The sequence below is a fragment of the Athene noctua genome, chromosome 19, assembly GCF_965140245.1.
Source record: "Athene noctua chromosome 19, bAthNoc1.hap1.1, whole genome shotgun sequence".
NCBI classification, from domain to species: Eukaryota; Metazoa; Chordata; class Aves; order Strigiformes; family Strigidae; genus Athene; species Athene noctua.
The window spans coordinates 7,407,123-7,423,367 of NC_134055.1; the positions used below are offsets into that span (position 1 = coordinate 7,407,123).

The window sequence follows — 16,245 nt, forward strand, 5'->3', positions numbered from 1 at the left end:
AGTCTTTATTATTTTTTTTTTCTTTTAAAGAAAATGCAAAGTCATTCATAAGAATCTCTTTAGAGGCCCATTCCATACAAGAAATTAAAGGCTTGGTGTTTTTGTTTTTTAATACAAACTGACTTAGCTTTGTCTTTTCCTAATTTCTTGTTGGGCTTTGGGGCAATTGCAGTTACACAAGACCTTGAAGGATTGCTTTATCTCCATCAGAAGGATGAGTAAGTGTTGAAGAGGTGTAGTGTTAAAGGGATTATATACTGGGAACGAACCAAGTGTGTGCACTACCGGCTTATAATGTGCCTCTGCTCATACATGCTGTTCTTCCCCATCCTCAGGTTGGGGGTGGGGGTGGATCATGGTAACCACTTGATCTTCAAAAATGTTTCAGTTAGCTGTTCAGCATACTCAGAAGTCTCCCTGCTGAAGGTAGAAGCAGAAAGGACAACTAATATTGGTACTATTAGAGGTCTAAAGCTTTTAATGCATAGAAGCTTTCAACCCTTTCTGTTGCTGCCTGGTAACTAATTCATTCTGCAGTCCTTATGCTACATCTTTTCCTCTTGGCACTGAAGTTGGGAGCAGCTTATACTCTGTCGCTAAAGCTTTTTCTCCTCAGTTAACTGAATAAGGATAAGGAAGAGAATCATGACTACTCAAAATCAGGATCTGCAATCCTTACAAAAGAGCCCCAGTGTTAAACACCTTGTCAGGACACTAATTCCTGTGGCATTTGTGTGCAGTTACCTGTTGGCTGCATCTGCAGTAATATGAGCTAGAAATAATTTTGTCAGTTACTGCTGGCAGCAGGATACAAAATAGATTTTAAGTTATCTAAAATATTAGAATAAATACATTGTAATGAGATCTCCAGGAGCTACAGTCAGTCTTTTTTTTTTTTTCCCCCCTCTCCTTGTTAAAATCAGTGGCCAAGTGAATATAAAAGGTATTCAGACTGCATATGATGAGAAATTTTGGAAACTATAATGAGCATTTCTGGACTGGTAATTAGCATGCCAACTAACTTGAAGAAAAAGAAATTATTGATAGAAGGGAGAAGTCAATTTTAGATTGAGGTCTTTAATTAGAAAAGACTTGTGGAGCTTGGTGCTGGTCAGTAGAGGTGGTTAATACAGATCTGTGGGGAGTGGTTGAGTTTGCACTGGTTAGAGTGAGGACTCAACGGTTTTATCAGTGTTAGGTCTCTGCGGAAATCTGGATTTTTAATTTTTTTTTTTTTTCCTCCATGTTCACATCTAGTGCTCCAGGCCCAGTGGGGTGAAAATCATCTCCATAGGTTCCTTCTGAGCTGGGAAATAATTATTGTCAGTGCTGTAGTCCATGTGGTACTCGTGGCTCGCTGTTTTGGAGGGGTCTGTGATTCTCAAATTGGACAGATTTCACACCTTTAAGATTCTCTTTTCTGAACTGGAAACCATGCACAATGCATGGAAGGTCTTTGTGCTCAAAGCATGTGCTGAGGAACCACTTGCCATGACATGCTGCCTTGTACATAGCAGTGGTCAGATCAGCTGCTAGGATAAGCTTTTAACTGGTTTTTGCTCATCAGCCACCTCTTGCTCTGTTTACCTGTGCTGGGAATCTGAAGCTGGAGACTGAAGGTGATTAACATTTCTCTTCTCTGCTTCTTGTTCCTCCCACCTGCAGCACTGATGCAGGCGATAGCCCTGTGGGCACAACGGCCACTACAAACCTGGAGCAGCCACAGGTCATTCCATCGCAGGGCGACCTTCTGGGTGACCTCCTCAACCTGGACCTGGGACCCCCAGTGAATGTTCCCCAAGTGTCCTCCATGCAGATGGGTGCTGTGGACCTCCTGGGAGGAGGACTGGACAGCTTGGTAAGTGGCATCCTCTGGCTTCAGCTGATCCAAAATAATTGGAGCTGTGCTTATGTCTGCAAAGCCTTGATCATTTGTGTTTGTAATGCTTGGATCACTGAGCTCCCAGTGCTGAGTCCTAAAACTCCCAAGAGGATTTAACCAGTGCTATTGTACCAACTTTCAGCAGGTTTTTCCTGCTATAAAATGAGAATGTTGCTACATGCTGTAGAATCCCTATGGTCAGCGGATATATTTGTTCCATGCTTTTTCTGTCTGTAGAGGAAAACCAAAAAGTTGTTTTAAGGATGTAAAGTGTCCCACTGCTTTGTAATTGATTCAGACTCCCTTTCAAACAGGCATTTGTTCCACCCGGTTGCCAACCCTACTGAATTTCAGTGCAAAACTCTGAGGGCTGCAGGCTGTAGCCCCATGTCATCCCATTTGTATATTCTCCAGAGTATGTCATGGTTTAATATCGGTGACATTTTAATTGCAGTTAGGTCAAGAGGGAAGCACTCTGCGTAGTTCTCCCCATGCTGCTGCTGCTCAGTGAGGAGGTATTCTAGTACTAACAGGGTCAAGCTCCAGAGTATGAATAATCACATATTGCTACAGCTCTGGGGTGTGAGCTGGGCATGAGCTGCAATGAGAGAATCACTTAGTAAGGAGACTGCAGCAGTGGAGAGGAGTTCAGTGCTCTGGTCTTAACACTGGTGGTCGAATGTAATCATCAGCCTGGGAGTTGTTCCCATGGGATAGAGCACAGCACACAGGTCCCCAACACCCCGGTGACTTGCCTACAGGGGTAAGAAGCAGTCTAGGTATATTTGTGCCACGTAACCTGGGTAAAACCACCCCAGTGAATGCAGCTGGGTGTTTTTCAGACCTACAGTGGATTTGTCTTGCTTTGGTTTGAGGTTTGGCTTGTAGCGAGCTGGGTTGGGTTATTTGTGTGCCTGGTTTAGGTGTGCTTTCAGTTCTGAGTCAAGCTCTGAATAATAGCAGGAGGCAACTGGATGAGCCCCAATGCGACAAATCCTTATGTGTCAAAGATACTTATTTTAAACTGCCATAATCTTATTAAAGCAGACATTAAACACATTTCCAGCTCTAGTGCTTCATGAGCTGATAAACTGGAAATGACCAACCCTTAATGGTATTGGCATTCAGAGAGGTCAGATGTGCTTTAGTCTCTGTGCCATCTAAACAGCAGTTTGCTTATTTATCAGGGAGACTGCTTTTATGCTGGGGAGAGAGGGGATTAGGGCAGTGGTTTAAGCTGGAATTGCTGGGAAAGCGGAGAGTGAGCCCAGAGCGGTGACCTTTGCAGCCTTTGCCCTGCACTGCAAGACATGTCACTAAGAAACTGGGATTTTTAATGGTGTTAAAGCATTGCAGAAAATGGTGCTATCTGTGGCAGGTCAAAATGGTTAGGAGTTAAATTCCTCTGTCTATAGTGTCGTCCAGGCCACTTATAATAACCCTTTGTTTCTCATTAGTGTCAGAGACAAATAAATGGACACAGCAGGAGGACTAAAACTTGGTTTTGGGAAAAGAGTTATCTCACAGATGGCGTTAATGAGCTTAATTTAGTGACCTGCTTTGGCAGTAGAGCTGTTAGTTGATATGACGCTAGGCTTTTACTTAATATTTTTCTCAAGCCTTAAGTAAATCCATGAGCTGTGAAGTGTGATCTGACAAAGCGATCACATCTGGACAGGGAGTAGCTGTGCCTTGGGCTGTGTGGGCCAACACTGTCTCGGCTGAATTAGTAGATGGGGTGAGCACTAAAAAAAAATGTATCTGAATGGTGGTGTGTGTTTGGTTTTTTCACCTGGAATGTTCTCTACTGAAGTGCTGTTGCATCAAATGTCCTGTCTTCTCTTGATCCCTCGCATGTATAAGTGAATCTTTTCATGGTAAATCTCTATTTCTCTGGCTTTTCCTTCCCTAATAAGCCTAATTAGTGTGTGAATGTGATCTCTGCTTTGTTTATTGTTGTGGGCATGTGTTTAACAAGTACCTAACCTGGTATTAGCTAAATTGCTAGGCAGTGTCTCTTGGCTGCATGGTTAGCCAAGGGGATTGGCATTTGGATATCAAGCTAATTTGTGAAGTGCCAAAACCAGTCTCAAACTGCAGGTATGCACATGCCTGTTTTCTGTATGTGGTGAGATGTGTCCCATTGTGTCCCCTTGAAGAAGGGCTGAGCCCTTCACCAGGGATCAAAACCAGCTGGGAGCCAGGGATGGAGGTTGCTTGGGCTGCTCGTGTGGTCAGTTAGTCGTGTCAGAGACTGAAAATCTTCTTCCTCTGTCCTTATCAATATTCTGCCTATCAGTGCTACACTGACAGCCAGAATACCTATTGGTACAATCCCTTCCTCTTTCTCTTCTAGATACCTTATACACACACTTTCTTTATGTTATATTGCTGGCTGATTCATTCTGCTTTTAAATTTCCCTCTCCATTACTCCTAATGTGTTTTTTTAGTGCTTTTCTTCCTCTGCTTTGTTGGGAGGACTGAGTCTCCCACACTTTTGCATGGAGTGGTGTGAGCATACCCTCTCTCCTCCTCAAACCAGACAGTTTATTTCACTTTGGGCCCTTGTGCCACCAGAAAGTAACCCTGTTTGGTTGTGAATGCCAAGGAAGTTCTCTTCCTCTGTGTGTGCTGCTTTGGACTTTCTTTTCCCATCTCTCCTGTTGTCTTCAGAGTCTAAGTAAGTGTACTGGAACCAAGCCTGGTTGGGGTCTGATCTAAGGAAGGATTTCATATGCAGTTTCCCAACAGGAATTTGTCTAGTAGTTTTTTTTAAGGCTCCCAGTGATGGATTTTGTACCACCTCTACTGCTGATCCCTGTTTTCTGGTTATCACTAGCAGATTGCTTTTGGATCTCAGGTGACCTGAGAGGAAACAAGGGAACGTGAGATACTTGAGTGCAGCGTGTTCTCTGCATTGTGCCTCTGGCGCTCAGCCTGAGCGGGGACATAAGTTGCCTTACTGGCAGAGTAGAGCAGCCCCAAACCCCACTTCCATTTTCCAAGCAACTGTTTGATATGTAAAAAAGCCTAAATAAGCCTCTCTATTACAGTGGAAGAAAATTTTTTGGGATGTGCTTGAGTTGATGCATGAAATCATGGTCTGTTGCTGTGATGGTGACATTGCGTCAGCACTGTGAGTGTCTCAAAGGCAGCTGAAGGTCTGGAAGAGGCTGCTGGCAGGATCTCAGCCAATTTGTCACATTCACTCAGTGTCATGTGTTGATCTCCTTGGATACTTGTTGCAGCTCTTGTGTATTTGATAATGCCTCCTTTTCTTTGGAGGGGGTGTCTCTCTTCCGAGGGATGCTCTTGCAGTGAAAGTCCCAACAGGACTAACCCAGAAAGATCAACAGTAGCATTAATTTCCATGGTGTTTCCATTTTTTTAAACTGTGGGGCATTTTTCTTCCAGGAATTTAAATAGAAACTGCATGGTGTAAAACTGAATAACCACCAAATTAATACTGTTCATCTGAATTTTCCCCAGCATTGCTAGATATTTATCCCCATGACCAGTGAGACTCCAGCTGCTTGATAGGTTAATTTCTTTAGTGAGTAACTCTTATCTCCATAGTGAGTCCTGTAATCGGTATTAAATGTAACATGCATCTTGTACATGCACAGATGCTGAGCATGTGTTAACAATTAAAAAAAGGAGAAAAAGGGCCTTTAGTACAAGAACAAGATATGCTTTGCTTATAACCAGAGCAGACTCTCTATATGACTTAGAGAGCTGTTCGCTAGTGAACAGAGCCAGAATTGAGTCTGCTTCAGGTTGTGCTCCTGTTTGCCACCCTGGGCGGATCTTATTCTTTCCTGCTTTGCTTTGTTTTCTGTAAAATGGTGACCAAGCCCACTGGTACAGAGCTGTCTGAGATCTCCACAGTGTGAAGTAGTGATACCAGTTACTAATGTGGGAGAAGCAAAACTTGCTTGGACAGCAGGCTGCCAGATACAGAGTTGGGTATGCTGAGACCTGGAGCTTGATGCTTTATCCCCCTAAAGCCAGATCTTAAGTGGCTAAACTTTATGCAGATTATAGGCAGCCCTCCAGCTCCTAGTTTACTGTTGATGCAGCACTCTGTAGGATGTCTATCCTTGCTGTAATGAGCCAGGGTCATTTTGTCTTTAAACCTTTTTGTGTGTTCATTTGCCCTGAAAATCCATTGGGCGTGAGAGCTCCGTGTTGCTCAGCACATTGTGCAGCTCCCTGCGAGCCCTTGCGTTTAATAGGAGCAGGACACTGTGGCCAGGAGCCAAGGAGGCTGGCTTTAAACCTGGGGGCAGAGCAGTAAATCTGTAGGAATGAACAGACTTGGATTGTCTGTTATGAAAGGATTTTATTTAATACTCTAGCCACTCATCTACAAGAATATTATTGATTCAAAGCTGCCAGCTGGTCAGACTGATTTATGTCCTGAATTGTAAAGCTGATAAACACTGGATATCCACAGTTTTCTATAACACCTGGACTGGTGTGGGCTGTTTGAGGTGGAGCTATGCCTTTCTATATAACTGGGTTGGATATAGGGGGGCCTGATCCCAGGGGTCTCTTCTGTGTGGTTTGGGGCTGTGTCCCACTACTGTGCTTGCTCTGAAGTGTGATGGAGAGCTGGAACCTGAGTGCTAGCTCTCTCTGGCGGGATGTCCTTCTTCCCGGCAGCCCGGGAAGAAACACCTGCTCCAGCAGTCCTGAGTGCCTGCCTGATCCAAAAGGCTGGTGAGCAGGGGCTGCTGGTGTCCCTCCCTCCCTCCCTGTCTGACTGCTTTCAAGTGGAGGGTTCAAAGTCTGGCCTTGGTGGACAACACCCTGGCTTGCTGAGCTTGATTAGGGACTCGGCAATGTTTATTTAAAAAAATACCCAACCTTCTGTTATTTCATATACTCAGAGTAGGAAGCCTCACGTAGTTGTGGAAGCCCAGAAGTGACCCCAAATCTGCCCTGGGTGCCATATTGCTCTCCTGACTCTGCAAGTGACTTGCTGTGTATAATCTTAGGAAAGTTATTGTATTTACGTTTTCCTGGACCTACAGTGTGAGAGTGTCTATGATAGGTCAGTCCCAACATCCATTTATGCAGTGGATGGGATGTTTCCCCGGGGTGCTCCTCCAGGCTCTGTCAAGGAGCTGAACATCTCCTTTCATCTGGGCTGTTCTGGTGTGATGAGCTACAAAGGACATCTGTTAAGATTTCTGATAAAGGGCATGTGTCCCTTACTCTGGAGTGGTGCTGATATGGAAAAGGAGCTCTTCTGGTCAGTCACTCATTCACATCTGATGTAAGGCTGTTGCTGCTGTAACAGCAGTAGGACTGCTAAGGCTTTGTAGAGCTGATTTTTTTTTTTTTTCTCTTTAAAAAAATGAAAATGGTTAGTATTTAGTTTTGTTGATGGAAATCATTCAGCAAGGTTAAGTGTTAGTGGTAACTGCTACTGAAACTGGTGGCCATGGTATTGGCAGCATGACCTGTCCTCCACCACCTTTGACATAACTGCCCTTGGTTTGAACAGTAGCCCTTCTGCTCTGCAAGCCTGGCTTGGCAGTATGAAACAGAGACATAAAATAAGCAGCAAATGAGGTACTGAAAATGCCTCTGTGTGAGCCACAGCAGTCTGCAACGAGATAGCTATAGCCGGTCAGGAGGTCAGCAGATGCAGACCATGCCTGATCTGTCCTGCAGTTCAGATGTCTCTCTAACAGAATTAGTCCAGATCAAGTGGCCTGTTAGCAACTGTGCTTTCAGCATTTCAGTCAGCCCCATCTCCTGATTCTTGTTAGGAAAATGCCTTGTGCTCCTTGCTGCTGTGTGCATGCTCTCACCTAGCTCCTTGAGCTGTGATGCTTACCTCTTGGTTTGGGGTGGGAGGGAGGGAGGAGGCAGCAGTTGACTGCCATTAACCCATGAATTATGGCTCCATGGAATGCACAGCGGCTCTGAAAGCCGTGGCTATTCTCTGGACACAAGGCAAAGCAGTTCCGGAGCAGTGGTTGTTGTAGCTTCTGTCCCTGGCTCCACCCTCCCTGTTATTCTTTGGAGCTCTAAATGCCTCATGTCATGTTGCAGAAGTGATTGTAACCCCTCCAGATCACATGAACACTTCAGCAGAGTCACTTCATTACAAGCTGCTGTAAAGATGCAAATAAACCTTCCTGATACAGTAACTCTAACACTGCTGCACTTTGTAAACCACCATAACTGCTTACAGGGAGTTGAAATTACAGGGCAAATGCTCTTCAAGCTGCAACATTGTCAGAGCCAACTAATACAAAGTAAAGATGCTGATACAGTTTGGGAAGAGGTGCTGATACTGTTTTTGTTGATACAGGGTTGAGCCCAGCCTCTTCTTTAAACCCATGTGGCTGCTTGTTGTGGCAGGATGGGTTTGGAGGGAATAAAGACGATTTCTGTTTGAAGAACTTTGTGCATTTGGTGGCCAAGGCTCCCTGTTCATCCCCTGCTCATCTCTTGAAACTGGCAGCTCTTCATCCTAGACAGGCTTTGTGCTCTTCAGCAAGAGGCAAGCCTGCCAACTTTGGGCTCAGGATCAGGGCTTTGCAGTGCTAGAAGTTCTCTTTAGCCATCGAGTGGTAGCCCACATCCACCCCACCTTCATATAGAGTGTCTCAGCCTGAGTAGGGCTGACAGCTGTATTAACGTGGGCCTCTCCTCCGCAGGCTGTTGCCTGCTCTCATGTAAGGCAGGTCCATGCTGTCCTTCTGACAGAAGTGGCTGCCCACCCATGAGATGAATGGAAATGGTTAACTAGAGCTGCCAGCCCTGGGGAATTGGTTCAGCATCACTTCAGGCCTGACTAATATCTGCTTCTTTCCTTCTGCACTCTGCCTGTCACTCCAGATGGGAGAGGACACTCCGTGGGTAATTGGTTCCTGTTCCCTCTGTCTTCCTCCTTCCCTCTTACTCACACACATCGCTGTTACCATCTCTTCCATCTTTTTGAGTTTGGAATAAAGTTAGGTCTTGGGCATCTTGCAGGAGGGTTGGATAAACCAGAGCTGTAAGTTTCTAAATGGGGAAAGCATTGCTGCTATGGGAGGGTGGCAGGCAAGAAAAATGGAAAAAAGGATTTCTCTGCTGCTGCAGTGCATCCCTGGAGCTGATGTGGAACTGATCAGTTCTTTATTAACTTCCCCCCTTTAATTTCTTGTTGAAGTAGATATGTTGTCACTTTGCTTTTGACTGTATAGGTAGAGCCAGCTTTGCCTGTAGGGATGTGGTGAAGCTGCCAGCTTCTTGGGGGTTGCTCTGCAGCTTTGTAGCACACATCTGCAGAGCTTGGTCCCAAGCATAGGAGCCAAGAGGGTGGCAGGCTGCTGTGTGCAGACCCCTCCTAGGAGTAAAGCAGGGTTTCTGGAGGAGCAGGTCAGAGCTTCCTGGCATTAGAAAATCTTTTCTACCACAAAGCAGAGATGTTGGGTGCAGTTTAGAAATGTAAGGAGGCTCATGGTAAATTCTGTGAGCCAGTGAGGGGTTTTTTCTCTGTCTCATAGGGGGTGAGAGCTGGAGTCTCAACTCAAGACAAGCAATAAATCCAAATTCTACTTTTCCCCCAAGGCCTGACAGCTAAGGAAAATGTAAGACTTGTGGATAGCTTGAGGAACCCCAGTATGTCATTCCTTCCCTTCTTCACAGTGAGTGCATGCAGATACCAGTGTATGGGTTTCTTCAAGGTTAGATTCCTAGCCTGCAGCTTCTTATGATAAATGTAGTAGGAAATGGTAGAGTAGTTAACATCTGGCTTGATTATGCAGAATTATTCAGTCATTTCCATAATACCCTTTGTAAAATGCTTGCTGCTGGATAAACCAGTCTTTTTCCTTCTTCAGACAACAGTACCAGAAATCCTCTGTGCATACAGTAATATCTGGAAATAAACTGGTTTCTTTACCTTTCTTTCTTTTTGTCTGGACTTCACTGCCTGTCAGTATAAAGTTTGAAGTTCATCTGCGTGCAAGACTGTGAATAGGGAGGAGGTGTAATAGTTGCATTTATTACTCCTCAGTGAGCCAGTAACAAGATGTAAATGATCTGATGTATTAATCTAAAACATGGCTTGGCTTAAAGAGCAGTCTGTAGAGCAAAACTCTGCTCTGCCAGGCTGTTTCAGTGGGGGACACCTGACAGTGTAATAAGCCCAATTTTATAAGCTCAATATTAATTGGATTTGCATCTCCTGGCTGGCTTCCTCTGGTCTGTGATCAATCCTTCTTTTGACTTGGGAATCACTTTTATCTGTTATGTCTTAGGTAAGCTAAGAAAAATGGCTTGTCTTGCACAGTGCACTGCCATGGGCAGCAGGAGAACGGGTGGCTGTTGCAGAAGATGAGGGATGTCCTATAAATTTCTGCCATGACCTCAAGTAGGGATAAAGTGAGTCTCACACAGGAAAAAAGCTCTTAAGGCTTCTTAACAAGAGGCAAAGTGTGAGTGATTTGTACTTCTCTAACACCTACTTAAGGTAGCTGATATTGTATCAGGTGGCTCCTGTGGGGACTGGAGGAAGGAGAGATGCCAGGAGATGAGAGATCCAGAATAGCACAGGGATTTGTCAAATTTTACTGGGTTTTTTGGAGGCTGGTTATCATCTATTAAGTCACTGTCTTGCAACTTTGCTGCTGTTCTCAAGGCATTTTATCCTTTTTATCTGTGCTCTGAAGGAGAGAAGTATGAAGCTTTATGGTATTTCTTGACCAGTATAAAATACATTTGCCATGAGATCTCCCAGGGAACAGGCTATCAGGGACCAGAACAAAGTTTTCAAGTCTTTTGTGCAGAGAGAAAAGGCTGGAGCCTTTTTGGCTCTTAAGCACAGGTATTCCTGGAAGCTTCTGCTTTAGCTGTGTGCATTTTTTTTCAATATCTCAACACATCAGTTTATATTTGAATAACATACCTAGAGCCTTTGTTGACCCAGTTTGTCAAATGCTTTTTGAAAGCAAGCAAACTTTCCAAACTCTAATCAAATGGAAAGATCAAAGCCATCTACCGGTTGAGCTATGTTGTTCTGGTCTGCCAGTCCAGCCTTTTCCCCATGGGGCTGGCTCCTGCCTTGCCCCCGCACTTGCTTCCTCCTCTGTGCACGTTGCCAGGGCATGATCCTTGTCTGAATGTGACAAGAAAACCTCTGCACTAGGCAAAAGAACTACCATGGTCTTCTGAACAAAAGCCTAGGACACAGATAAGCCTGGAGATGCCTCTGTACTGAATAACCACTGCAGATCTGTGCTTGTTTCCTCCTGGCTATCAGTTATCTGTTTTATAAATATTCTTTATAAATGCTTTATAAATATTCACAGGAGTGATGTTGTTGTACTCACAAACAGCTCTTGTAGCCAGCTTTGGAGTCTGTCCTGATCACTGAACGCTCTCAAGCGTGTGGAATGGTGTGGATGTTTAAAAAATGGGCTGTATCACTGAGAAAAGTGGTCTGAATGCTTTGTAAAGGGAGTTCATGGTAGGACAGCTTCTAGGTGGGCTGCAGGAGGGTTTGGCAGAAGGGCTTCAGAGAGGATTTAGTGCTTACAGAGGGTTGCGCGGGTGGTACACAGTGGCTATTTCAGTCGCTTCAAACTGTGGCTGTGGAGCTTGGCAGAGATCGTTACTGAAATATCCCAGTGCACTGTAAGGTCTTTTTACTATTTGAATGGCCCATTAGATCATGAAGCTGTTTTTTTATTTTTTTTCTTTTCCTGTCTAAGGGAGGAGAGCATCTTCAAAGAGAAGACAAAGCCCACCTATCTGAGCTGTTGTAATAGCCAGCACATATCTCATTCTCTTTTTTTCCTTAGCCATGTGTCAGAGGAATGTAGCCAAGATGCATTGTGTTTTCCCGTAGTTCCTAGCTGTTCCCTAGAAAACTAAAGCTTTCAGGAACTGAGCTTCCTGTCAGTTTTGTTGCTGCATTTCGCAGTTACCTGTCTGGGTTTTGTGGAGCTGCTCAGGACTGTTGGCAACCAGCGAGGTGGGCTGAATGAAAAATACTTACTCACGAAACGTGAAGAATTGTGCAGACTTTTTGGTGCAGATGACAGGCGCAAGAGGGAGTGAGTTTTTTGTTCTTATTAACCTGCAAAACACTCCTGTCCACAGTAAGTGTGTGGGGTAGTTCTCCAAATAGCTCTGCTCACACAACAGCCAAAAGGTCCCTCTGTTCCCTGTGCTTTCCCATCATTGCGTTTCTGTCTGTCCTGTAGCTGCGAGCGAGACGTGCTCGCAGCAGTGCGGTCACCTGAGCTCCGCTCCAGCCATCTGACACTTGGCTTAAATGAACTCGGTCTTTCTCTCCTCTCTCTCCTTCTGTCTTTCAGCTTGGCAGTGACCTTGGCGGGGGCATTGGAGGAAGCCCGGCAGTAAGTGCCATTCCGTTTTTTTCCCCAGTTTAAAAAAGCTGCTCAAAGCTCAGGGTTTTTAAATATAACCTCACCCGTTATGTGCTGGTACATGCTTTAAATCCCTGAAGATGTTTGAAAATGGACAAATGCAACTGAAACACACAGGTCCCTACCTAAGTTGCTTTGAGCTCAGCTGTCACCTGGACTTTTCTAAGAACAGCCAGGGCCAGACCTGTTGGCTCTCTCTGCCTAGCTCTTCTTTGTCAGAGCTTTTAGTTTGAGCACCAGCATTAATACTGGCAGTGCCCCAATCCTTGTGCAACTGCTTTGGCAGCTGAATGACCAAGGATGCTTACCTCTCTACTCTCAAAGCCTGGTCTGTTGTAACCCTAACCCAGTGTCACAACAGGCTTGTCTGAACTCAGTGCTTTTCTCCTCCCAAATGCCATGTAAGATTTTTTTCTGGACATCAGAATCAGGTGCTCTGAGCTTTCCTACTACGTGTGGTCAGTGCTGAACTCTGCCTGACACTGGCCACCTTCTCTGTGCCTCTGCTTCATGAGTGTCCTAGTGCCTAGAGCGCTTGCCAGGACATGGGAGATTTTCAGGCTGCTTCCAAAGCACCCTTGGCTTCAAACGCATACCAGCTTCTTCCAGGAAAGCATGGGAAAAGGATGCAAGATGACTTGGAGACTCAGTGGGCAGGAGGGAGTCTGCTTCCAACCCACAGCCAAAAGCCATCTCCTGGAGAAAGCTCCAGTCCCTCTTCCCAAGACTGTGTAGCTAGTAAATTCAGTGAGGAAAGCATACTCAGTTCTGGAGTGAGGGCTTTTCAGAGACACTTGTTATGGCTGCAGTCATTCTCTCTCCTTCTTTCCCTGTGAATCTTGCATTCCTTTCTGACTTCAGCATGAGGGCAGAGAAGAGCCAGTAGTACTGTAAACCAGCCTGTAGCCCCTAGGCAATACTCACCAGGACATGGGAGATACTTACTCTGTAGAGATCATACTTACAAAGCCAGGTCTCTGCCTTCCTGGGTAAACGCACCAGCAGGTCTGTAAAAAACATCAGTCCTCCCTGTCCAAAGGGTTGATTGAAAGACCGCATCTCAGGTGGGTTCCTGAACACACGACAGCGGTGGGTCTTCAGACCCAGACTCGTCATCAGTATTTCAAATTGCCTGCTGTAGTCATTCTGCCTGTTTCTGGGCTGCTGACTGAACCCTATTCTCAAGTATGTAATTCTTCCTGCTCACAGTGAAGAAGAGAACTTGGGAATCAAACTTGAGTGTGACTCTTCCACCTGGAGCTGGGCACCTAAAGGTTAATATTCCAGGTTTGGTGCCCTCATTTTAGTCCTGAGAGGAAAGGATTGTCCTTTTTGCAGAAAGGTTGTCCTCTGGCAGACAGAGACAGCTAGTTCTGCTTCATGTAATGAGCCTTTTGGACCACAGTGCTGAGAATGCAGAGCTCTGGCTTTGGGTGGGAGTACACAGTACGGTCATGACTCCCTTGCTATCTCTGGATATGCAAAATCTTGCAGATTCCTGAAAACTGTCATAGTTGGGGGAAGATTTGAAGCGGTTTTTCTTTTCCCTGGGTTTACTAGGTTAGATCCAGAAAACATATTGTCTTTATGAGAAGAAGAGATGGAGAAGAAATATTCCTCTACAGTGGGAATAGATGACTGGAGCTATAAAAAATGATGTGAAAGCTATTGCATGGTTGAGGTGACAGCCGAGTGTAGGGATTAGTTGCCAAGAGCTTTGGAATTCAAATGCATTATTTAGCACTATTGATAATTCGGCAGGGAAGCTGCAAATGGCTTTAAAATATTTAGGATATTGCCTGAGTTTATGCTTTATTAAATAAGTAGTGTTCTTCATGTGTGATGTTAATCACTGCCTCTTCTTTCTAACTCCTCCAGGTGGGGCAGACCTACATTCCCTCCTCTGTGCCAGCCACCTTTGCCCCTTCGCCCACCCCAGCGGTGGTGAGCAGTGGACTCAACGATCTCTTCGAGCTCTCATCTGGTATAGGCATGGCTCCTGGAGGATATGTGGCTCCAAAGTCTGTACGTAAGGAAAAAGAATGTCCTTAGTGTGTTGCTGTACCTTAGGCTACAAGAAGTCTGAGATTGCTTGCTTGTCCCCTTTGTTGTGGGTCTCTGGTGCTACTGGGGCACCTTAGTTCAGCTTGGTCCCATTAGGGATGTCCTGGGTTTTTCCCAGGCAGAGTAATGGTGTGTTGGAGACCATGTCAGGTGTTAGTTACAGACTTCCGTTTTTTCAGCTGTTCGCTCATTTTGCCTGTAACACTATTACTCTGAAGAATGGCTTATATAAGATATGAGAATTTCAATTTTGTCAGAGCAGCTTTCCTGGAGACCTACTTCTTAGCAAGTTTTCCCAGGAAACTGAGGGTAGGATACAATTTGCTACAACTTTCATAGCAGATTCGTTTATTTGGAGGAATCCAATGTGACAGTGAAGATAAAATGATGTGATTGCGATGAGCATGCCGCAGTGTAATGCAGATAAATGCTCTGTTAGTGACAGAGATCACAGACGCACTGACTGAAGCATGCTTAGTCTGGAGGGTTCGTGAGATACAGAACATGGTTCTGGTAACAGGCTATGGAGCAGCTGAAGGGAATAAACAAAAATTAGCACTCTTATTAAATAGTCAATGGACGAATAAACATAAGTCATCCTATGAAATCTAGGATCTCAAGGTTCTGCAAAGCATGCACAAAGCTTTTGGTCCTTAGCTATCCTTAGCTACTTACAAGTACAAAACAACCTGGTAATTTTGAGCTAAGTATAACTTCCTTTTGCACCACTCAAATTTGGGTCTGGGTTTTTCCCACAAAGATGATTTAGGAATCCAGAACCCAAACAGCTAATAGTATCAGCCCTGTGATTTTATTTGGTTCAAACTTTAGTATTGTCCTGCCTCTAGTAGCCCATCAAGTCCTGGGAGAAGCCTGTCCATCAGCAGACTTGGTAAGTCGCACATCATTGTGATGAACACAAGCTTTCACTGTTTCTTGTGCACACTAATGCTGTAGTGTATTTGAATTCTTACGTGAGTGCTGTGAACAAACACGGATTAGGAGCAACAAGCTTGTTTCTCATCGGTGAGCTTGATCCTTTCATCACCCCATGTTGTATCTTCCCTATAGCGTTTCTTTAACATCTGCAGGCTTAATGTGCCTCTGCAGCTGGATTTCTGAACTCAGGAGTTCTCTGTTGATAGGAAAACTGTACTTGTTTTGTTATCTTCAGGACAGATTTTTCATGCTGAATGACATCTCTTGTGTTCAAGGTTTGGTTGCCTGCAGTGAAGGCTAAAGGATTGGAGATCTCAGGCACATTCAGTCACAGGCAGGGACACATCTACATGGAGATGAACTTTACCAATAAGGCTTTGCAGCACATGACCGACTTTGCCATTCAGTTCAATAAGAATAGGTAAGAAATCAATGCATTTTGTCTGCTATGCCAAAAAGATTGCATGTTCCTATGAAAGGAGCCTGTGTCTACACTGCTACATGCAGGGAGGGCTTTTATGTAGGATTATAATGCAGACATGGAAACAGCTGGATGATACAGCCTGTACTCTTCATCACACCCCAGTTGTGTGAAAGGGCTGAAAGTACAGACTGATAAATCTATGAGGAAACAGGCAGCAGACGGTCCTGTCGTTCTCCTAGCTCTGAAACAGCATCTGCCCCATTTAATCTCTGCAGAGTTTTAAAGCAGCCTCATGAGTTGTTAGGCAGGTTAGTGGTTTTATAGCCAGTAAGTGCCCTGAGGAAAGAGAGAGCATAAACAGGCGAGCATTTGAGCGCCACAAGTATCAATCCGTAATGCCTCTACCTCCTGACTTAATTGCTGTGCTGCCCCTCAGACTGTCTGGAAGTACAGGTCTCATTAATAAAGCTATTTGTCAATAAAGAAGTTGCAAGTTAAGAGCCTATGGCACATGTTTTCCCTGTAATTGGCAGCA

General features: G+C 44.8%; 1 protein-coding gene across 3 annotated transcripts in view; it reads left to right on the forward strand.

Annotated features, from left to right (window-relative positions):
• The window catches only part of AP2B1 (adaptor related protein complex 2 subunit beta 1), a 79,340-nt gene that overhangs the window by 40,057 nt on the left and 23,038 nt on the right, over window positions 1-16,245 (forward strand). For 2 of the 3 annotated variants that reach the window (XM_074922509.1, XM_074922511.1), the window contains exons 14-17: window positions 1,666-1,858; window positions 12,212-12,253; window positions 14,162-14,308; window positions 15,562-15,707. In XM_074922509.1, coding sequence (XP_074778610.1) covers window positions 1,666-1,858; window positions 12,212-12,253; window positions 14,162-14,308; window positions 15,562-15,707 — 528 coding nt within the window. The remainder of the gene's footprint in view (window positions 1-1,665; window positions 1,859-12,211; window positions 12,254-14,161; window positions 14,309-15,561; window positions 15,708-16,245) is intronic. The other variant, XM_074922512.1, reaches the window with a different exon arrangement.